At 42.3% G+C, this 23,675-nt stretch overlaps 1 protein-coding gene across 3 annotated transcripts in view; it reads left to right on the top strand.

Annotated features, from left to right (window-relative positions):
• Window positions 1–23,215, top strand: part of MAPKAPK3 (MAPK activated protein kinase 3) — a 52,366-nt gene extending 29,151 nt beyond the window's left edge. The window contains exons 2-11 of one of the 3 annotated variants that reach the window (XM_080606320.1): window positions 3,578–3,781; window positions 6,668–6,807; window positions 7,637–7,701; window positions 9,821–9,900; window positions 12,864–12,990; window positions 14,495–14,570; window positions 14,749–14,873; window positions 16,927–17,012; window positions 19,784–19,864; window positions 21,387–23,215. In XM_080606320.1, coding sequence (XP_080462446.1) covers window positions 3,749–3,781; window positions 6,668–6,807; window positions 7,637–7,701; window positions 9,821–9,900; window positions 12,864–12,990; window positions 14,495–14,570; window positions 14,749–14,873; window positions 16,927–17,012; window positions 19,784–19,864; window positions 21,387–21,545 — 972 coding nt within the window. In that variant the 5' untranslated portion in view covers window positions 3,578–3,748 and the 3' untranslated portion in view covers window positions 21,546–23,215. Of the gene's footprint in view, window positions 1–3,577; window positions 3,782–3,835; window positions 4,254–6,667; window positions 6,808–7,636; window positions 7,702–9,820; window positions 9,901–12,863; window positions 12,991–14,494; window positions 14,571–14,748; window positions 14,874–16,926; window positions 17,013–19,783; window positions 19,865–21,386 lie in introns of those variants that run through there. The other 2 variants (XM_080606321.1, XM_080606319.1) reach the window with 2 other exon arrangements.
• Window positions 23,216–23,675: the final 460 nt, after the last annotated feature.

The following is a 23,675-nucleotide window of genomic DNA, read 5'->3' as shown; positions in this document are numbered from 1 at the left end:
CTTAATGAAAGAATGTTGTCAAGTGATACGCAATTTTATGTGCCTGCCTTTTACGCTAACCTCACATATGCACAAAGATACCTTTGAAATGTATCCTGGCCCACTGCTTTGCCATTTCAGTTGTGTTTGCCACATCCCCACGAATGTTTATGAAAAAAGGCAGTTGACCTTTGCAGAGTGAATAGCTGGGTGCATATGTAATTAGAGAATTAAGAGTGGTATGTCTCATGTATTTACCTCAGGTTGTTGAGCCATATTACTGAGTGCCTGGTTGTGATTTGAATACCGCTGCAGTAAATAAAATTCAAAACCACACCGAAGTTGTTTTCTGAGAGACCTAGTTGATTCACTGCAGGAGAGAGGCTTGGAGCAAACTAATATTTATACAGCCTGTGCTCTCTGGGGACGGAGGAGCAGGAGTGCTGCGAGAGCTGAATTCTTCTGCCTGTTTGCTGCGTGTCCAGTGTGCGAGCTCTTACAAAAGAGCAAACCTCTCTGTTACCTTGTGCTTTTTATTTTTGTACATCCCACCCTTCCCTCCTAATTTCCTCTTAAAATGCATGTTGAAGAAACTTGCAGCATTGCGTGTCAGCAGGAGGCCGGCTTCAGAGCGTGACTCTGGCAGTGCACGCAGGCAGCCCTCTGTCCCCTCCGTTCTCGCTCGTGCTGGCAAGACACCAAAGAGCTGTTGCAAAGGATACGCCGAGTAGAGCCTGGAGGGTTGGAGAGGAGGTGGGCAGAGAAGGGACCCTCAGCAGTGGCACCAAACCCCTGGTCCTCACTAGGCTGAGTGGAAGGATGAGATGCCACGGTCACATCACCCCTGGTGCGAAATTGCCCTGCCTGGCCCTGCTCTGCCCTGAGCCAGGGAAAGCCACCCCTGCGCCTGACTGCCTCCCCAAGCACCGAGGGGATGCCACTTCATGGCAGCTGCGCAGCCCTTGGACAGCTCTGCTGAAGCGGGATGACAGTTTCAGTGAAGCCTCCAAGCAGATTTAATTTCCCATAGCCTAAACTGGATTTGAAATAAAAGCAGAAAGGTTCGGTGATGACCCGCTACCTTTGCCTTCCCTGGTTTTATTCCTTGTCTGCAGACCGATGCTTCAGCACCAAATAATTCTAGCAGAAATGTGTTAGGCATTTTTTATTTTAAGGAAAGAAATCGTTGCTTTCTTTGAGATTTGCATTTGTGCATTTCCCTGCTTGCTGGGCTGCCATTGCAAACAGACACAAGCTCCTCGCTGCAGCTTGACTGACTGGCAGTGCTGATGCGTAGAGGAGAAAAACTAGATAATTTCAATTCCTTCTGCATTCTAACACAAAGGATGGCTTTATCCCTTACAGAGAGATCTGAAAACATGTAAAGATTAACATTGAATTAATAGATGTAATGCAAAAAACCAGGACGTAATAAAAGACAAAACGTCCAAAGCCATAGTGAAAGCTTTTTTTTTTTTAATTCATAGCATAGGGGTGGGAAGAGATGAAAGAAACATTATCCAAGCCTCCTTTTGCCATCAACCCCTCTTGAATAAAGAATGACTGGAAGAGCTGCTCTGCAGCAAATGGTGTAGCTTCTGTGCATCAGTGTGAATTTAAATTCCAGGGCTTATTTGTAGGATTCAGCATTTTTTATAACAGCTACATGCAAAGAGGAAAGAAAGTAAAAGAAGTTAGACATTCATGCCTGAGCAGAAACTTTCTTCACCCAGCTAGAAAAATACAGCTTTATTTAAATACCTACATATCGCTATTCCCTCTTGAGAACCCCAAGGGCTGGAAGTTTCTTCTCGTCCCATTCCTGTTAATAATGTTAATATTATATCATATTAATATAGAATTATATATATATAATATATATATAATATATAACATATAATGTTAATAATTCCTTTCTGTGAGAAAAGCAGAGTGGAGATTATAAAACAGATTATCTTTTGAAGGAGTTCAGATTCTGGAATTGTTGCAAGTGAGTAAAAGATGCTGCTTAAACACGGAATGTGTGGTGCATGTGTGGTTTAATTCAAGCACCACAACTGTTTGGAACCAGGAGAAATTGCTGAAATTTAAAATAAATAAGAAGATATATGTAAGGGTCTTAGTCCCCCGTGTAGGGAACAGAGAGCAGGTGTAATAGTAACATTTCTGTCTAATCTGCTAGTGCGTATGTAAGAGAAAGTCACCAATATGTCGTTGCTTCCTGTCCTCGGCCTGTTTCATGCAGGTGCCCATGGATATCTTCTCTCTCTGCTGGTACAGTTGCAGTGTCCAGAAAATCACTTGCTGCTCTCGGGAGTCCTTAGAAGGCTGTTTCCTGTGTAGATCAGGCTATTAAGGTACGAGGGTTCCTGCTATCCTTCCTTGCTCCCACAACACCAAGTCAATGTAAAAGCAATTAGAAGATATTGTGCCACTTTTCAGTCTCTCTTTTTTTTTTTCCTTTCCTCCCCCAGTCAAGAAATTCCGCACAGGGAAAAATTACACAGGGCTGGCCTTCCAAGCTGTGGTTCAAAAGTGATTTTGTTTTGTAGGTGCAACCTCACGGGTTGAGGAATCCCCACTGTCAGGTCCTGGCTTGGCAGGGCATCCCGGAGTGCCCACCAGTCCCTGCTGGTCCCCACAGACAGGCGGAGCACACCATGGGACTCTTCCCTTCTCTTACTGGATTTTCCTGGACAAGTTCCCTCTAGAGCTCTCGTTCTCCCTTGCCTTCCATCAGCCCATGGTTTTGGTGATCTCCTGGTGAAGAAATTTTAATATTTGCTTCACCTGCTTCTTTCAGACAGCGGGTCAGTAATGCCGAGCTCCAGCAGAACCAGTTTTCTGCTGTGCAGCTCCAGCTCCAAGCTGTGCTGCCTGTCCGTGGACTTGGGCATCCCCACTCTGTTATGCAGAAGCTGCTGTGCACTGGATGAAAAATCCGGGAGATGGGGCATGTCTGGGGGGTTTGCCTTGATTTGGAATTAGGTTGGTTCATCATCCTGCCCACAGCCCGTCGTGACAAGCTGTGACTCAGATGAACTGCCTGGGAACTTAGGAGGACGACTGGAGGCTCCTAGAGCTGGTACTGCTCTGTAAAGCTGCTCTTTGCTCCAACCATGGCATGAACCAGCAGGGCTGGAAAACTTTCTGAAGCTCTGGGTTTGCTGATGATTACCTCTGCACTATTGTAGCTTATCAGGGGACCTGGTCACAGCCTTATCAAAGCTGTCACAGCCCTAGGAGCACAGAGTGGTCTCGGTGTGGTCTCAGGAAGATGGCATTGTGTATATTTACAATTATGCTAGCATAGGGCTAGAATTCCAGACTTTCTAAATCATCATCTAAATTTAGTAGAAATTGGTGCCTTTAACCCTGCTTGGCTTTCATTTTAGAGATCGTCTGCAACTCTGAGACTTCAGAAAAGGTATAGCTTATGGTTTCCAATTTTAGATGTAAGATTTCATTTATTTTTAAGGCTCAGAAGGAGAAATTCAAAGGTTAGTGGTTGATTGATACATCAGATGTTGCTTGGTTCGTATCACTTTTCTTAGGATCTGCTCTTCATTTTTGCATTTCCCTTTCTCTGCTTCTCCAGGTGTCATCTTGACATGAGTACATTCGAGCTTGGCACTACGGAGCATAGGAAACTTGCTTGTAGAGTTGGAGGAAAGAAGCTGCAGTGTGCTTATGTATCAAAATGCTTTGTAAAAGCTCTTCAAACAGTGAGAATTAAGTGAAATAATTTTCATAAGCACTCAGTACAGACATGAAAACATCTCTGCACACTATGCAAGCACAGGTACAAAGCTTATAACACAGTTAACATTAGTAAAGGTAATGGTTATGTCTAATTAATAGCACGGGAAAAGTGAGATTTTTGCAGTGTTCTGCTCAGAAGTGACACTAATCCAGTAATATCCAAGCAGTAAGCCCCGTAATGCTTTTCTGAATAGCCTGGTTAATCCCGAGGGTGTTTAGGCTTTATTGTTGCACATGTAATTTAATGAACTTTTGAAGAGACCTCTAGGCAGCAGCCCAAACTCAGAAGGGCAGAGAGGAAAATGCTGATAGACAGTCCTACTGAACTAGAACACAGTGGCTGTGAAGGAAAAGCTGCTGAATGGGCTGCTGGCTGAAAGAAGTAAAGCAAGTGCTCTTGGACTTGCTAATGGGCTCTTTGTCCAAATTGGAGCCACCTCTTTTTTTTAGGAAGTTACTTGTGTTGGAAATGAGGCCATCGCCAGGCTGGGGGAGGAAGGAAGAGGCAGATGGTGAGTGATCTCCAAGGGTTGTGCTCTGGGTGGACAACACAGCTGTGGAAGAAGTAGGCTGGCTGTGAGGACACTGAACTCCGCGAGAGCTCCTTGCAGTGCTGAAAATCGGGCATCGTGCTGGGGCCACCGCGCCTGCGCAGCGGAGCTGAGGGGACCCCAGGGCAGTCGTGGTGCTGAGGCTTCCTGCCCACCCTGCTCAGGTAGCTTGGTGCCTCCCGCAGCTGCTCTGTATTTCCCAAAAGCACAAAAAAGGATGCCCAGCAGAGCAGCTCTTATCCTGTTCCCAGCCTGGAAGAGAGGAGAAGCCTCTCACGTTCTGTCCAGCGGTCTCCCAGCGCTTCCCCAGCGTTTCGTGAGGGGTCGCAGGCCTTCCCTGCTCTGCTGCTGTGTCTGCTTTGCGGAAGCAGCGAAGAAGTATAAGCTTTTTTTCCCAGTGATGCAAATTGCCTCAGTTGGAGTCAATACAGAAACTACAGTTTGTGACTTCCTTCCTCTGACCTTTAAATCTTGCTTTTCCCTATATTCAAAGAGATGCCTGTGACACAATTTGAGCCTTGGGAAACATGGCAATTGGATGGAGAAGCAATCTCATTTTCCTGGGCTGATTCATAGGTCCCTAATGACAGGTTACGTGTTAATACTTGTTTTCAGCAATTATCATGAGGTTGTGTTTTGACTGGGACCTGACAGCAAGCATGAGTGAGAAGAGCTCCAGGCTAAAGCCTAATAGTGCAGAAGTGGCTGGTTTTATTTGCCTGTTTGAAAACAGTTCCTGCACAGTTGTAGTCCTTTTCTAAGGTGAATAGATCAGAGGTGATTGCTCTTCCCTTGTTTTTTATTTCTTTTTCAATGCTTTTGATGATGCTTTATATGGTATCGTTTCGTTGCTGCTCCTTCATTACGATTATGTATGAAGTACCAAACTCAGATCACAGCCGTATTGTGTAGGATCCATATAAATGTGCAGTAAAGAGCTCTCACCAAGTGTTATGGGTGTCTAGAGAGACGAGACTGGGAATGGGCAGAGAAGAAAAGCCATGATTCAGTGATGTGCTGCCACTGCACAAAAGCTCGGCTGCAGAGTCTGATGCAGCACAGTTCTTCAAATGGGAAGGGACACGTTCCTTGTGTATGAGGTTCCAGGCTCAGGAAAGATGAGCTCTTCTCTCTCTTCTAGAGATTAACACCTTTAAAATAAACTGGCCTTACATGTGACAGAGAGAGGTCACTCACCTACATAGTCAAAGGTCTCCTTCTGACCCTGATGTGTTGAGTAATTTGCGTAGTACTTAAGAAGCACATTCAGAATCAGCATGAAAGTTCTTATTGTTTTGAATCTCACTGAACTTTAAGGATTTGCATCACACCTAGAAGACCCTTCTCCTAGCACCTGGGGCGCAGGTGGGAGGGTAATTGCCCTTAGCAGAGAGAACTGAGTGAGAGGACCAGAGATGCTTTTCTGTGGAAGATCTCATGCAGCCTCTCAATGCTATTACCTGCTAGGGCTTTAACCCTTAGGCATGCATAGGTGTGCTTAATTGTCCTTGGTCCACTGAAAGGAGATGTCCTGAAAGGCATCCTTAAGGCAAAAGCTGGGAGGCAACTGAGGGCAACTGAGCATAAGAAAACTGGTCATAAAGAGGAAATCACTTTTGCTCCACACAGGAATTAATCCTGAATTGAAGACAGGATTACGTTCCCTAGCTTAGGGCAATTTTTTCTTGAACTGAGTGGTTGTGTCCTGAGACTGCATCTTCTCCCAGCACATTTTTTTTCCCTCCAAAAGGGAGATGGGATTTTCACAGGATACTTAGTTTCATGTTCTTGTGGACCTTGTGGTCTATAAACCAAAGGTATGGGAAGGAGGCTCTGCCTCCCTCCTGAACTTTCCTTTCTTTTTTACAGTTAAGGTACACTCATTTTTTCCTACTTGCTGAACAAGTCCCCGTTTCATCCAGAAAGCGGGAGGCTCCAGCTCCTCTCTGCTCCATCTCCACCTGGCTGCACAAGGTTTCTGCTTTCCTTGCCGGAGTTCCCTTTACACAACACCTTTTTCTCCATCTGACTGCAGAGCAAATACTGCAAACAAGTAGCAAAAACCTGCAGTTCTGCGTCCAGAGACAGATGAGATGGGTCTATATCCATCTCAGCTTCAAAATCTCTCCTCGCTGCCACTCAAGGTCCGTCCAGCTTCAAGTGACCAGTTGTTGCTTCTGTATTCTTCAGTCTAGGAAGTGGGGCAGTTCAGAGCTGGTAAAAGTCCTGTGATGGATTGGCATCCTTTGGCTGGAGAATGCGCCCAGTATAGCACTTGTTGTGATCTTTAAACTCGAAGGCTAGTTGCATGTAGGTACCAAATTAAAGCCAAATGATGCAAAGTGATGACATTGCTTTTTCCTATTTCTTTACAGCTCCTGTATGACAACCCAAAAGCTCGTCAGGAAGTAGAATATCACTGGCGGGCCTCAGGGTGTCCCCATATTGTCCACATCCTGGATGTTTATGAGAACATACACCATGGAAAGAGATGCCTCCTCATTGTCATGGAATGGTATGGACCAGCAGCAGCCCCCCACCAAGCATTGCTCTTTGAGGGGATGGAGGGAGTAGGGAGAATATGTTGGCTTACATTAGAATGAAGAGAGCTTCCTCAGCAGCACAAGTTTAGTTTGCACAGCAAACCTTTCGTTGTCTTTATAGAACTCATAGGTAAATGTATAGCTGCTCCAGTCAACTTGTATAATGGAAGAACGAGGAACCTTAAACATAATATAAATTTTCCTTGTACTCCTTTGCAAATATCCTGAGGAAGGCTGAGCAATTAATACAGTCTTGAAAGATACGTCTCTGCAAATATGATGCACTTTGTGATTGGACTTCAGATGCAACTCCTATGATCTAACAGGATTGTTTTTGCTACTGTTTTGACTACAACTTTTCCTACTCTCTCCATGATCTGTAACCACAACTAGAGTCTTCACTGGAGATGAATGAATAATCATTATTGGTATCTTTGCTTCCTCCTTTCTTTTTTCTCATCTTCAACCCTTACACAAAACAAGGTTACTGTCAGCCTCCCTGTGCCAGTGTATCTGATTTCCCAGCTGTGGGTGTCATGTTCCTTATGTCAGTGTGCATTAAATTGAAAGCATCAAAACTCCTTGGTTTTGTTTTGTTTTCTACTTATTCCGTATCACAATGGTTTTGTGCATTGATTCAAACAAGTGTGATGTTTAGGAAGCATTGGCATAGGAGGCGGTCTGTAATCTTTTCTAATCCATTCCTACCATGGTTCACAGATGCACAGTCAGGTGTTAATTTGGTCTTTCTTGCTCATGTAAGTTGTTTTCTTGTTTTTGTGTGTGTGTTCTTTGTTTCAGCATGGAGGGAGGAGAGCTGTTTAGCAGGATCCAGGAGAGAGGAGATCAAGCTTTCACCGAGAGAGGTGAAAAATCACAAGTTTAAAATTAAAGTTTGACAGATCGCTTCTCCTTTTCTTTGTCCCCTTGCTTAGCTCTCTCTTACAGGAATTTTTCATTGGTTTCATTTTTTTATAGGTTTGTTTATGCTTTTTAACTCTGTATCCAACTCTGTAGTAAACAATTACTTTTAAAGGTTCCTGTGAATGAGGAATTAGCTGACTGTGCCAAGTTTAGGCATGATGTGGAAGGTTAGAGGAAAATTCCTTGTGCAAATCTGCTCAGCTTCTTCATTTATGAACCACCACAGCCTTTATTACTCTTGTTCCTGGTCTCCTGCCAGACCACAACATCAGCTCAGCTCCTACTGTGATTTTTCTTCTGGCTGTCCCTCAAGTAATGTCCCTGTGCACAGCTATACTGTGAGGGGATGAATATAATGAGCAAATCACGTTTGATGAAACATTTCTTACTCAAGGGTTTTAAAGTACTACTTGAAAGGAAGTGTTATTAGCCACACGGTAAACAAGCCTGCTCATCTATAATAGGGACTATGTGCATGCTTAAAGACCTGCTATGAGTCAGTGACAGAGCTTGTAATAGAATAGTCTTGCCATTTTTATTGTCATTGCTATTTATTATTTGCAGAGTACCACAGGTGTGCTTGACTGTCGTTCTCCTTGCCCATTCACAACAGAGGAGGTTATTTCTGCTCAAGAGGGAAAACATTAGTGTATGTAATTAGCGTCCTGACAAAATGATTTGAAGAGGAAAAATTTATACCTGAGCTTGTAAATTACTTTGTTTTCTAAGTCTGGCATAGAGGCAGGACTTTTCTTGATCCTGTGTTTCCTAGCCAGAGATGAATCTTTTAAGTGGTATGAGAATCGTGTAGGAGAATGAACATTTTCAGGTGCTTTATTTGTTTCTCCCTAAAACAAAAGATTCCAGAGAGAAAACTTTCAATTGTCCTTAGTGATTCTGCTATGCTAAAAACATGCATTAAATACCATTGTATAACATTCTCCATACTTATTCAGAAACCATTTGGGAATGTTAAAATAGAAATACACTTTTATTCATTCTTGAGATAAATGAGCCCTGTTCCACGTGATTCTTCATCTCTGCTGGCCCTTCATATACCTGCCACAACTCTCCATTAGGAGCCATGGTTCTTGGCCTGGGCCAGGAAGGAGGAGGTTGTGCAAGGCTTTCTGTGAAGGAGATGAGTGTTTCTGCTTTTCTGATTGTTCTTGCCTAAGATTGCATAATTTCAATCTCAATTCCAGGTTACAGTACAACAATTTCTCTCTTCTACTGCAGCTGAGGTTCTCACCTATGCAGAAAAGAGCAGCAGGTTAAAGTTGCTATTTGTTTCCCCGTTAGTGAAGATGTAATACAATGCTCACTTGCTACAATGGGAATGTAACCTCCTCCCTGCTCTGAAACCTCTCCCTGTGTACCTGCATTCGTCCAGATCTCGAGTACTGCTCTTGCAAGGCAGCTTACCACCACCAAGAATTTACCACTGGGGTATATGTTAAATTTTGGAAACATCTCGTTTTATAGCAGGCAGTCTAGGCTTTTTAGAATAGAACTGTTGACTTTGTTTCTTCTGAGCAAAAACTTCTAAAGACAATGAGGAACAAGATGTGACCTGTCCTAAAATTACCATGTTGTTACGTTGCTCTGTCTTTGCAAAAGCTGTCCCATTACTCCTGAACTAGAAGCTGAAAGTTAAGCTTCTGTCTAAGATAACCAAGGTCATGTACTGGACTACTGGAGATATGTCCTGGCTGGGAGTCCTTTCTCCACAGTCTTGCACGTTGCTTGCATACCTGCTCTGCTCTTGCTGCTTTTCTGGTGAGCAAATTAAAGCACAAATTTATAAGCTCATAAAAAGCAGAAGTCTCAACTGTTCAATTGCTGTGCATGCTCAGGAGGAGGGCTGAGCAGCCAGGGAATTGGGGGGTATGGTTGCCCGCAAAACCAAAACACAGCTGTTAGGGCTAATTTTAGATTTTCTAGTCTTGACGCTAGCCCTATATTCCAGCAAGCTGTTTGTAAGTCATAAGCATTCCCAAGCATGTCCCTGAGTTACAGTGGGAATGTTAATGTGACCTTTCTCTAAAATTGTATTTATAGAGGCTTCTGAAATAATGAGAGACATCGGAACAGCCATCCAGTATCTTCATTCAATGAACATTGCCCATAGAGACGTCAAGGTGAGGCCTGAAGGTGTGTGGTCAAGGAGAAAAGAGTGTAAAGCAGAAAAATAAACGGATAGTTGTGGTTTAAATAGAACTAGGAGTGCAATCAGATGATCAAAGTGTTCCTCTTCCTCTGCCAGTGTGTGAGAAGGGATTTGTGCACAACTAGCTCACATCTAGTCCAAGGTCAAAATATTCATGTGTGCTAATGCCTCCCAGTTGCGTAGAGAATGCAGAAGAATCGAGGTGATAGTCAGATGGCTAACTGAACGGGTACTACCAACTTGGAATCCACTTAATTAACAAGAAAATAACACTGCCTGAAGTAAACTTACAGTAGGTACTATACCTCTACCTACAGTCTTTATCAGTTATTACTTGTTTTCAGAACCATATTTGCCTTAAAAAAAAAAAAAAAAGGTGGTTGGGGGGTGCTTCAGAAACAAGAGAAACTGCAAATATGGGAGGAATAATATAATTCCTCGTATCCAGCCCATGCTAACAGTGTTTGTAAGTATTCGGAAAAATAGGAAGTTCTCAGTTATCGCCATGTGGAACAGTGTGTTTTACTCAATAAAGCCTGTACCCAAATCTTGTAGAGTTTTGACGGGGTTTGTAGTATTGTATTTTGTTTGTATTCTGTAAAGCACACAGCATAAGCAAAGACAAGATAGCTGCACCAAGGACTTCCTAGCACAGCAATAGGGCAGTGTGAGATGCAGTGTGCTAAAGAGCAGGCCACGTAGTGATGCGCTGAGGCACCTGCTTGATTCCACAACTTTGAGTGTATGAAGTTTCTGTGGATGCTTCTGTGTATTTAGCTGGAGGGAGAACTGACACTGGTTGGTGTCACTGAGGGGTATGTTCGGGGGCTGGGGCTGGTCCTGAGGTAGGAACTGGAGAATGGCTTAACAGCTGAGAGACAAAACAAATCTGTTCGCTTTTGTGGAGCTATGTGCCATTGCCTATAAACAGCACAGAAAATGAATTGCTTAGCCCCAAGTGCTCCCTACAAACTATGCTCAGCGAACTAACTTAAAAATGGTACAAATTATTCAATAGGTACTCGATTCTATTTTCTTTCAATCCCTTCCTTCTTCTAGATGTCCCTAAATACTAGCATCAAATAGTGCGTAGATTCCTTATGACTGAGAAACTGGAAAACAAGTCCAATCACTTGCAGATTCTGGGAATGTCCTGTTATCCATGCTGTGCACGAGAACTTGTACCTTCTCTGTGCAAATTCTGTTTCTGAAGAGCCTTTGTGAAGGAATGTGGGGCAATGTGACACCCATCTACAAGAAGGGCGGAAGGTAGACCCGGGAAACTACAGGCCTGTTAGTTTGACCTCAGTGCCAGGGAAGCTCATGGAGCAGATTATCTTGAGGGTCATCACGCGGCACTTGCAGGGCAAGCAGGCGATCAGGCCCAGTCAGTATGGGTTTATGAAAGGCAGGTCCTGCTTGACAAACCTGATCTCCTATGACAAAGTGATGCTCTTAGTGAATGAGGGAAAGGCTGTGGATGTGGTCTACAGCCTTGACTTCAGTAAGGCTATTGACAGCGTTTCCCACAGCATTCTGCTCAAGAAACTGGCTGTTCTTGGCTTGGACTGGCACACGCTTCGTTGGGTTAGAAACTGGCTGGGTAGCTGGGCCCAAAGAGTCGTGGTGAATGGAGTTAAATCCAGTTGGAGGCCAGTCACTAGTGGAGTCCCCCAGGGCTCAATACTAAGGCCAGTTCTCTTTAATATCTTTATCGATGATCTGGATGAGGGGATCAAGTGCACCCGCAGTAAGTTTGCAGATGACACCAAGTTAGGTGCGTGTGTCAATCTGCTTGAGGGTAGGAAGGCTCTGCAGGAGGATCTGAACAGGCTGGACCGATGGGCTGAGGCCAACTGCATGAAGTTCAACAAGGCCAAGTGCCGGGTCCTGCACCTGGGGCGCAACAACCCCAAGCAGCACTACAGGCTGGGAGATGAGTGGTTAGAAAGCTGCCTGGCAGAGAAGGACCTGGGAGTATTGGTTGATAGTCGGCTGAATATGAGCCAGCAGTGTGCCCAGGTGGCCAAGAAGGCCAACAGCATCTTGGCTTGTATCAGAAACAGTGTGGCCAGCAGGGCTAGGGAAGTGATTGTCCCTCTGTACTCAGCTCTGGTGAGGCCGCACCTCGATTACTGTGTTCAGTTTTGGGCCCCTCGCTACAAGAAGGACATGGAGGTGCTCAAGAGAGTCCAGAGAAGGGCGACAAAGCTGGTGAGGGGTCTGGAGAGCAAGTCTTATGAGGAGCGGCTGAGGGAGCTGGGCTTGTTCAGCCTGGAGAGGAGGAGGCTCAGGGGCGACCTCATTGCTCTCTACAGGTACCTTAAAGGAGGCTGTAGAGAGGTGGGGGTTGGTCTGTTCTCCCACGTGCCCAGTGACAGGACAAGGGGGAATGGGCTAAAGTTGTGCCAGGGAAGGCTTAGGTTGGATATTAGGAAGAACTTCTTTACTGAGAGGGTTGTTAGGCATTGGAATAGGCTGCCCAGGGAAGTGGTTGAGTCACCATCCCTGGAGACTTACAAGACTGTGTCAGTTTTGATGGAGTGGTGTCAGTTGCTCATAGAGAGTTTGATGACTTCTCTTGTCCACTTCAGCTACCTGAAGGCTTTACAGAGTACCATCAGGTCAAATGGTGCTGGTCAGATGGAACAATCCTAGTAAGTGCAGTGAACTAGAGAGAGGTTTAGGAACCCAGACTTGATGCCCATTGGATCTGATGGGAGTCTTGCCATGTACTCTCACAAATACCATGCAGAGAAGGATGTTGATCCCTGGTCTGAGTAAAGATGCTTACCTTCTGTGTGGTGTGATGGACCATGAGAGAGGACTGAGATGCTGGTGGTGATCCAGGCAGGCGGGAATGGTTTGACCGTACATCTTGTTGAAGACTTCTCTTCATTGCTCTCCTTATCCTTTTTCCCGGTGGTCTTTCAGCCTGAAAACTTGCTTTACACGTCTAAAGAGAAGGATACTGTACTCAAACTCACTGACTTCGGCTTTGCCAAAGAAACCACTGTACAAAATGCGCTGCAGACCCCTTGTTACACTCCTTACTATGTGGGTGAGTTATCCAAGATGCATTTCTTCTGTGTTTCTTATCCCTCCCGTTGTAGTGAGTCCGTGGGCTGTAGGAATGGATGGCAAATCCTCTCTTGTGGATGCAATGCAAAGAGGGAGCCTGCAGAATTTAAAATGAGATCTACCCCAATCCAAAACCTAGTCTGGTTCCAGTCCAGTCCTCCTGCTTTCTTCCTTGGTTGCAGAGGAAACAGCCTTAACAGAGAATGCCAATGAGGATCGAGGAGAGAGACCATGTTGCTTCTGATTACACCAAAGCAAACCTGATGTTTCCTCTGGATGATGCAATAAAAGCCACAATTTGAACTCAGCTTCATAATTATTTGGGTGTTTCTTTGCAAAACTTCCCATACCTTAACTAATGCAATAAAAAAAACAAGGAGAGTATTTTCTCAGCTGCAAGGCTTCTTAAAGATGGCAAATGGAGGAATTAATAATAAAAGACGAAAGTGACTTATCACAGCTGAATTTTTGCCTGCATTTTGTCCAGTGACAGAGCGCTGTGTAATGAATGCCACATTAGACTGTCCTCTGTGCACTAATTTTAAAGTGTGTCCTTTTCAGTCTTTGAGTTAATAGTCATTCACCATATGGTATGACCAAGGCAGTCTGTGCTTGGAATTTCTTTGGAGGAAAAAGGGCTTAATTTTCTTTCCCCTTGGTCCATGTAGGTGTTACATTTTTTTTTTTGTGATGAAAGATACTGTTACTCATTTGTTAGCAGAAACCTATGATAGCAATATTTTTTCCTGATGCTTTCTTCTCTGTTTTCTTAAACTGGGATTAGTGATGAAATATTAAAGAATTTTCGCATATATGTTTTTCTGCCTTTATATTTGTACATAAACAGGCTGATATTTCCCTTCTCAACACCTTTTTCTTTAAACCAGCAGGATTGCTCGTTTGTTTATAGAGTCATTTTCCTTACAAAATCAAGCTCCCTGCCAGATCACATGTCCCATTGAATATCCCCTCTAAATGTATCTCTGTAAAATTTTGTTACTTAATGAAAAATACAGTGCTCTGGAGGCCAAAGAAAAATACAGTGCTCTGTAGTTAGGAAAGCCAAAGACACTCCACCTAGGTACTGTTCAAAATTTTATCACAGCTCAAGTAGGTCCTTTCTGTTCTGCTTTCTAGAACATATGTTGAGGCCTCTTTTAGTGCTGTGTCTCCCTGTACACATTTAGCTATAGCTCCTTCTGCTTTTCTGCAATCTTAGTACTCTCTTGAGCAGAGAGACACTAAGGTGAAGAGTATAGGGCATTTTGCCAGCTCCATTCCTCCTCTTTAAAGCTACAGAGAATATACCACACAGAAAATACCTACACAGTTCCTGCAGTGAGTCGTGGTGTATTTTTTGTTTTGTTTTGCTTTGTTAATGCTTCCCATATTTGTTATTGAAGTGTGCTGCTACTTATAAGGTGATGAAAATGAGAGGAAATATCTGTTTCTCTGTGAATTTCTGTTTTTTCTTTCTTCTTCAGCTCCAGAAGTCCTTGGTCCTGAGAAGTATGACAAATCATGTGACATGTGGTCTCTGGGTGTCATAACGTATATTCTGTAAGTATTTGAAAAGAGTCCAGATCAACAGAAAAAGGACAAATTTATTAAATCTGCACTTAAAAGTAATTAATCATTAGGATCATGCAACCTTCAGAAGTATATAAGCTTTCATGGGACTTCTTAAGAGATGAAAGGTTTTTTCTAGTTGTAAGACTTATTTTGTCCATTCTTACAGCCTGTGTGGCTTCCCGCCATTCTACTCAAACACTGGACAAGCTATTTCTCCAGGGATGAAGAGAAGAATTCGGATGGGGCAGTATGGGTTTCCCAATCCAGAATGGGCTGAAGTATCAGAAGAAGGTACCAATGCTCAGTGCTTCTGATGAATATGTGCATGGTGTTGTACAGTGAAGGAGTGTTTACATAAGACTATTTTTAAAACCTGATTTGATGTTTATTTCTATTTTTTACATTTTTTTTTTTATTGTAAGGTGATACAGAGAAGGAATGGGAACTCAGATACTAGCCAGCAACCGAAGTGCTATAGAAAGTAAATGATTACTGAAAACTTTCTTTCAAATTCCAGAAAGTGCTAGTGAAAGCCCGGATTAAACCCTCAAGAAACAAAAGTATTTAATCATGAGAAAGGAGACTGCAATGCAAGCTGAGTTGGAAGAAAGGCAAACTCTTTTAAGAACTCATTCAGTCTTTGCCCTGCTTGGTGATACAGCCAGTAAGGGTGGCAACTTTTCATGCTAGCTTTTTGTGATAAGGAAACTTGCCAGCCACCACTTAAATCAAGGTCAACAATTTGTTCTGTGTAAGTCATTGACCAAAAGCTGCTGCTGCTCAGCTGTGACCTGGATGGGCTCAAACCAGTGTCCTGAAAGTGGATGGCTTTGATTCCCTGTTATTTTGACAGTCTCATAACCCTTAAGTCTCATCTGCACATCATCTTAGAGAGAAGGGTCAGCAGTCTGTGAGCACATCTTCTTTCTAACAAGCTCTTTATGTTGCTACTTTTAACATCCTGTTACGGTCTGCTGCTAAAGCAATAACAAATTATCCTTGGATAACACTGTAATCTGTGGTATTGTAACCCCTCATTGGATCCCATGGCTGTGTATACAGCGCAAACTACTTCACATTAGTAAGAAAAATGTTTTAGTTATGGGTGTCTGGCTTAATAATGTGTCAGTCTTTAGACTTGTTTGTATTTTACAGCAGCTATTAGAATCCTAGGGGAGCTTGATCAGAGAACATTCGCTTTGAAAATGTGTAGGGTTTCCATATGCTTGCCTGAGTGAAGATAGATGCCCTCTACCTTTGAACCTACTAAGGTTAGCTAGCTTATGGGCGTTCTTTTAGGCTGATCAGACAGTGTCAGCAATCTGCCTCTTCTTGCCCTCCTACTCCTCCCTACTGTTCTGTCATGGTTTCCCTTTTCTGATCGTTTCTTCATTGCATCATCTATGGAGACTATCTCTGAATTTCCCACTAGCTTCCTGTAATCATCTAATCATCTTAATGGACCCTGTTCATGGTTTCCTCTTTTTTTTTCTTTTTTCATTTGTTTGTTTACCTCGTAGATTTTAGACTCCAGGTAATCTTTACTGTACACCTCCTTTGTGGCCTCCATCAAACTAAAGTCTCAACTTGTATCCGTTGCAGCTCCTTAGAAACATTTCATCTGTCATTCAGTGTTGCTAAAAGAACTTACTCAAAATTTTTCTATGTGTTCCTTAGGAAGTTATGTTTTAAGTCTTTCTGAATAATGTCCCTTGGGTGTGGTGTTTCCTGTCCGTTCACATTACTGAAACTCACGTTCAAACTCTGATCATCTCTCATCTCAGTTACTTAGTACCTCTCACTTTGGTCAATGCCATGTTCACAGAAAGCTGCTGCAAAGCCTGTTTATGTAATCCATTTCTTTGACTTTTTTGTCCTTTTAGTGGCCTCTCAGTTGTCAGAATTTATTGCCTTTGTTTTCATGCCCTGTACTAGGTTTTGTCTTCTATCACTCCTCAAAGCATCAACTCATGCATTCATTCAGCTAGGCTTGTTGTCATCTTTTAGACAGGTAGCTTTCTGCTCCTGTGTTTCCCTTTTTCTCAATTTCTTGCTCTCAGAACAGTTGGGTTTGTGAAGTAGAGAGCATAGTAGATTGGTGTAGAATCTCCAATCCTTTATCTTTCCCTCTTGCCTTTTTTGTTTTGGATGTTTTCATGTTCTGCCTCTTCAAGCATAATAACCTCCCACACTATACATGGCTTCTTAACTTGGGAGCAGCAATAGTTAGGTGTTCTGAGTTCCACAAAATTATCTTTCTTCATTCAGCAGGTCTTTGTGTTCTCAAGGATTTGGGGGAGCACAGTAGTAGACTACAACACACTATGTTGGTCCTGTTTTTCAGCCAAACAACTGATTCGCCACTTACTGAAGACTGACCCAACAGAGAGGATGACAGTTTCTCAGTTTATGAATCACCCTTGGATTAACGTGAGTTTCATATAGCTTTTTACAAGGGAGCAAGATGAATTCCTGCATGCAGAACTTACTGTGTAGCTCCACGTAGTACATCAAGAGAAAGATGATGATTACAGCTAATAACTTAATTAACCTACTGTGCCCTTCACAGAGAGGCGTTTGCCTGTAGAACCACAATTTTTCTTGGTGTTACCAGAGGACAAGCAAAGAGAGACACCCACAGTAGCATCCTTTTAAGCAGAATATAGCTATATCTTCTGAAAGCAGGCAGTTGCTGTTGTCTGAAGCACATGCATGTGTTACTCCATTTAAAATATATAAAAATAAACTGTACTTACCTCATCAGTGCAGGATTTAAAGAGAGCTATTATTAGTGGTCTCAGGCACCATTGTACATAGCTGTGTTAGGGTGAACACAGTCCTGTGCTTAGTGGGAATTCTCATGCTTGGCAGAGTTTGGAAGCGCCTGGGGGAGGAGCAAGGGTTTCGGCTTAGTGCCCTGTAAGAGATTACCAGATAAGGTGGTACACAGAGCTATTAACAGTCCCAGTTCAGGTTTCATTCTGCAACTTGGCTGAGTTTACTTTTCCTTCTAAATAAATAAACAAATAAATAAAGTGGGGGTTGGAGGGTGAGGACCAGTTCGTAATGCTATATTTCAAAGAAGAGACAAGAATCCTATGTGTTACCAGGCTGAGTTTCAGAATATCATCTCTGCTCTAGGTTTCACTCAAAATAATAGCTTATACTTCTCACCTTTGTGCCTGAAAAGAGGACCTGTGTTGTTTCTTACTGCCCAAAACATCATTGGCCAGGAACAAAATCGCTTGTACTGTAGAATGCTCTATTCTCCCATAATGCTTTCTCTGTGCTTTTTTCTATGCTGTTTCTCAGAAGAAGGGGCAGAAACAGAGGCATGACTAATAGTCAGCATTTCTATAATGCCTGCTTGAAGATCTGAAAGCCCCTAGAATCATACGGTAACATAGCTTTAAAACATCCTGATGAAGGAGTTAGATGTCTTCATTTAGAGTTGGGGAAGCTGAGAAATTAAGGTTACTAAGAGTCTGTAAAACTGGAACAGAACCTAGGCAATGTTCCTAAGTGTATTTTTTTTAACTGAATAAAAATGTAATCACTGTTCAGAGTAAATACCTGCAGCTTAAGTGTTTGAAGACCAAAGAAAAGGAGGTGTTCCAGAAGTCAGCAGGCAATGAATTTCACAGAACGAGTGCCTCATATCTAAGGAAGCTACCACCTACAGCAACACATGTTACTTGAAATATTCATATAACCAATTAATGAGGTGGAGATTAAAGACAAGGTCTATAGACTGCTGCACCTAAGAGCTGTGCTAGAATATCATTCCTGGAAGAATGCACTACGAGCAGCGGATTAGCATTTTTTCTGCTGAACCTATTGTTCCCATGAGGCAGAGGGACAGAGAGGGAAAGACCAATACAGCTAATGTCTGTGTTCTTCCTTTTCTTTTGCTATAACCCTAAGTAGGAACATGAGTAGGGAGATGCCTCTCACAAGAAGAAGAGGAGAGTCTTTGTGTTTCTCTCTTTTTTTTTTTCCTTTTATTTGAGGCCTGTGCAAAATATGTGTCCTTTATTGTTTATAATATTGTAGCTTACGCAAAAAGTGTCAGTTCCGGTGAAGAACATAATCCTCTAGTTAGCTTGTAGCTACCGTTTATTCAATAAGAAGTAGCTGACAGCAGCTAGTAGGGTGCCTTCAGCACCTGCTCAGGGACACCACAAAAGCTAGTCTGCTACCTTTCCATTTCCCTCTTCTCACCTGTACCTGATAACGCTGGGGTACTTTTCCAGAGGAGGCAGGAGTCATGAGTTCTGCTTCCCCTTCTGTAACTGTTGCAGAACTTGGTACAGTGGTGCTGTTGGCTTAGTGAAGTATAAGCACTGCTTCCAAAGTACTGTTTGTTACAGTGACACATACAGGGATTTCCTTAGACTCTGCTGGCACACAGCTACCTCCAGTATAGGATGCCACAGCAGTAGACAACAAGTTTGGATAGAAAACATAAGGAATATAGACTTTCGGAATGAAATTATGGTTTGGCTTATGGAGTGGCAAGAAATACATTTCTTGCTGAATTTAGCTAGGGAACTGTGCTTTAGAAATTGTACCTTATTCTAATTTAAAATGTCTACCAATCTTTCATGTCAGGTGAACATAGATCTCAATTTTATGTCGAAGAGCGTCTTGAGCAATGCACTCCCGTCTTCTGAACTGTGCCAGAATACTGAATCAGTCTTTACTCTGAAAAATAGTACGCTTTCTTCTTCTGGGCACATTTATGATCTGATGAACTGGTAATCTCAGTTAACATATTTCCAAGAAAATTTATCCTACTGCAAATTCCTAGAAGAAAAAGGTCAAAATAACCACTTTGAAACAATGATTAACGAACAGTGAAATGACAATTGTTAAAAATCTAAAGCGTGCATAAAAAAAATTATCCAACCCAGGGTTATTGGTTGGACTGGAAGGGAGCAGAGTGAAGTAAATTCAGCATTGATTTCTCTCTCCTTTTGTTCTTTAAAGATACTGTTGTATGGGGACTGTATTCCTTCTCTACCTCACATAGGACAGCTTTTATGTACTGGCTTATGGAGTTATAGGAAGCATGAATAATGGGGGCCACTGAAGGATGATAGATAAAGCTTTATGCCCTCCATACACATAGAAGAGCAAACAGTCACTTTCCAAAGTTGATGTTTCAGAACACTACTTTTGGTATTTTTCCCTTTTCTCAGAGATCGATGGCAGTGCCACCAACTCCTCTCCATACTGCACGGGTCCTGCAAGAGGATAAAGACCACTGGGATGAAGTTAAAGTGAGTCAACTGTAGTTCAGATTTCTTGAAGTCAATCATAAGAGATTAGATGGGCTCTTTTCTTTGTGGATGCTTATGTCCATGGAGATTATGGCAGTTTTGAAAACAACCATGTTAAGCAAGGGAAGCTTAAACAGTCCTGGTTAAAACAGTAGTATATATGATAACTGTTTAAAAAAGAACGCTATCTGAGCTTCATCTGACAGCCTTACAGCTGTGTAAAGTATCAACAAACAAAATGTTTATGATCAAAGGTATTGATGATGCTACCTGCTGAGCCTCTGTATGTAGCACAGAGGAGAACGGACAGTGTTGAGGGAGTTTGGAGTTTGTTATGGTGAAGTAAAGGATATGTTGAAAATTAAGGGTGACAGGATGGAGAGGGAGGTGAGCTGCATTCTGTTTTTCTACTCTGTTCTTGTATTATAAAACAACATTAAATAACCTTAGCCTTGTCTTGTGACAGTTTTAGTAAGGAGGAGGAAAAAAAAGAAAAAATGTATCTGTCTTTCCTTTAATCTAACCAAGTGCCTCACCTACTCTTTGTATTGATGACAGTTGAATGCTTCCTGCAAAGTGAAACTATAGGGCAGACTAAAAGTTGTTTGCAAGCCTTAACTCTTTCCTCCTGGCCTTTATCAGGTTGGCATATTTTTTCACAATTAAATCTGAACTTTCTGCACTTACAATCCTTGGCATTTTGATAATTGCAACATTCCTTTAAGGTATTCTACTGATCACTCATTTTATTTAAATTGCCAATGTGCAGTCTCAGCTGTTAAACTATATTAAGATAAAACTTCACAGGACCTAGGCAACATGCACCTTCCAAGTCAAAGGAATCAAATATCTATTTTCACTTAACCTTCTTCATTTCCATGTTTCGGAGAACTTCTTATGTTTGTGCTTTGTACAGGTCCCAGCGGTATTCCCTTGGGCCACTAGCATTCCCATAATATTTAATCTTTTTTCCTTTCCTGAACTAAATGCATAGGCATTCATTGACCTAAGCAGATGTTCGCTCACAGCCTTATTAAAAAGTTTAAGATTTGTCTGAACTTAAATGCTAATTCAAACTAAGGAAGTATGTGAATTTGAAGTGCACACTTTTAAATAACTTTGTGTGGACTCTTTATTCTACTTCCTGCTAACCTAGTTTGGTAACAGAGCAAGGAAAGCAGTGCTCTCACTCTGTTACAACAAGCCCAGATTTAGCAGCTGGTGAAGGCCTAGAGCCAGACAGTAAGAAATGCTGGGCACAAGAACATGGTGGAAATCGGGCCAGAGGAGCGTGGTCCTGTGTTGCCCACATGTGAAACGCTGTGAATAGTTCCTCCTGAATGAATCCCTGAGTCGAACGAAGCCTTTAGTCATAGTCCCCTGCAGCAGAAAAGGCTCAACTATTCCTGGCTGTAGCATAACAGAGGGTTCCTTTCTGTACATTAATCACCTAGCACTAGTGGGGGATGGCTGCGCTCTCTCTGCCTTGGGGTGTTCAATAAATTAATTGCTTGGTTTCCAGGAGGAGATGACCAGTGCTTTGGCTACCATGAGAGTGGACTATGATCAGGTGAAAATTAAAGACTTGAAAACATCCAACAACCGCCTTCTGAACAAACGCCGTAAGAAGCAGAAGCAGGCAAGCACCTCTTCTGCAGCCCCAGGGTGCAATAATCAATGAGAAGAGAAGCCAAGGACCTGGGGGTGGAGGGTAAAAGCATTAAAAGGAACTATTTAAAATGTGTACAATCAACTCAGTTGACTGAGTACCATGAATGCACATAGACTGCAAAGGAGTTATCCTGCAAAGAGGGAGCAGAGGGCAAGATTGCATTTTTGTAACTTGAATCAGGGCTTTGCTTTTAAAGGCTAATTTATGACATGATTCAGTTGCATATCACTAGGGAAGGTGTAGCAATACCAGAAATGTTATCGGGTTTTGTTTTGGCTTTAAGTGTGTTGGAGGAGTGGAGAGAACAGGAAACAGTCACAGTATACATACTACCGCACTGAGGCTTTGATAGCCATGTAGAAGAGTGACTTCTGCTACCATTTTAAGCTAGGGAATATAAAAATGTCAAGTGTTCTGCTTGGAGTGTTTTAGGAGTTCAAACGTGAGTACTGAAAAAGGAGGCAAATGTCACTGCTCTTTATATGAGTAGCGCAGGTACAGGTCTACTTTGGATGCATGTGGCCAGTGTTTCCATCCTAGAATAGGTAAGAATAGTCAGTGTTTCCAAACTTACCTCCTGTGGTTACAGAATATCACCTAAGCAGTAAACAGTTATTCCTGTTTTAGGAAAAAACATCCATACATTTCCATTTTCACAAAGTCCTTCATGTAGTCCTACGTGAAGATTTGGCTTTGTCATGGTTTCTCATTTAAAAACATGTTCATTTTATAAACATAGCCATTATGTTATGTCTATGCCACTGTCAGATTCCGCTCTTGTAATGTTCTTAATTTAAACAGTACTTCATGCAAAGAGTTTTAATTAGGATTTAATTAGTCAAAAGTATCCTGCAGAGAATATTGCTGCTCCTCTTGGATCTACAACGTCTAGGTTGTACAACTGGACATGCAATTATATATGAGAGACTGCTCTAGAAGAGAGACTTCTGAAATTCAGGAAGAAACAGCAAGTGCATGTTTTCTGTGGACTCCACTGTCTGCCAGCATCCCTTCTGGTAATTACCTCAAGATCCTGTGCCTGAGACTTGCTGATCATATCAGATTTTGGGGTGTTGGGGTTGGTTTGTTTCTTGGGAGCAAGGAGGGAAAGGTTGCAACTTTATCTGTGGTGTTTTGACAGTGTTTCTGGATCCAAAGATTTCCACCACCTAAGGGAAACTACCTATAAGGATATCCACTTTTTTTTTTCCCCTATTCTAATTCTTGTTTTATGGTATTTTAGCCTTGGTTTGCTAATTTGTTTTACTTTGTAATCAAAGTATTTTCTCCCACTGTATTATATATATATATATATATATATTAAGTTGAGGTAAAGCAAATGTTTGTGAAAGTATTAACAAAGTTTAGAATGAAAATTATGTGCTTCCAGTGACACAAGCAAAAACTACTTTGTGGTAGGCATACACAGTGCTGTTGTGTTAATAAGCTTAAGAAGCAGCTTAAAAGACGAGGGAAAACAAGGCTCCAGAGAGGATCTGAAACTTCAGATCTGACTGTCACATAAATCTTGTTACCTCCAACAAATACATGCTCGAGGGTTCAGACCTTTTCTGGAGAGCCCTGTTCCCATCTTCAAAGCATTGGATGAGTACTCTATTCTTTGTTAACTGGTCCTAGGGTTTTATAAACTGATTTTAATAAACCATGTTCCAGCATTCCTTCCTCTTGTCAACCCTGATTTTCTTGATGTTGCAGAGTTCATATTGCATTGCGAGGTTTGTCTGTGTTTAAGGTGATGGGAAAGGGGAGAAGGAAAATGTTCAATGATGTCTACTTTCAGAGGCTACCTAACTTTAAGCATGTTTTTTAATTATTCCAAGGGTTTTTCTAAATTTTAATCCCTGCAAAGATGTATTTTAAAATTATTTGATGTTTATCTAGGTATCTTCATGATTATAGCATGTCCTGTATGTATTGATTTTTTTTATCATATTACTCCTAAGAGTTAGGCAAATATTATTCAACTCCTGTGAATGATAATGCAACAGAGAGCTGTGATGTGCCCAGAGTTCAACAGCAGAGTTTAGAGTCAGATCCAAATCTCTGACCCTTTATCCAAATTTTAGAGGGTGCAACGTCTGCCTCGTCTGCATGTCTGCCTCACCATCTCTGTGCCCC

This window comes from Anser brachyrhynchus (assembly GCF_964034855.1).
Source record: "Anser brachyrhynchus genome assembly, chromosome: 10".
In the NCBI taxonomy this organism is placed as follows: domain Eukaryota; kingdom Metazoa; phylum Chordata; class Aves; order Anseriformes; family Anatidae; genus Anser; species Anser brachyrhynchus.
The sequence above is the reverse complement of the archived record's forward strand: the minus strand, read 5'-3'. Positions and strand labels throughout refer to the sequence as shown.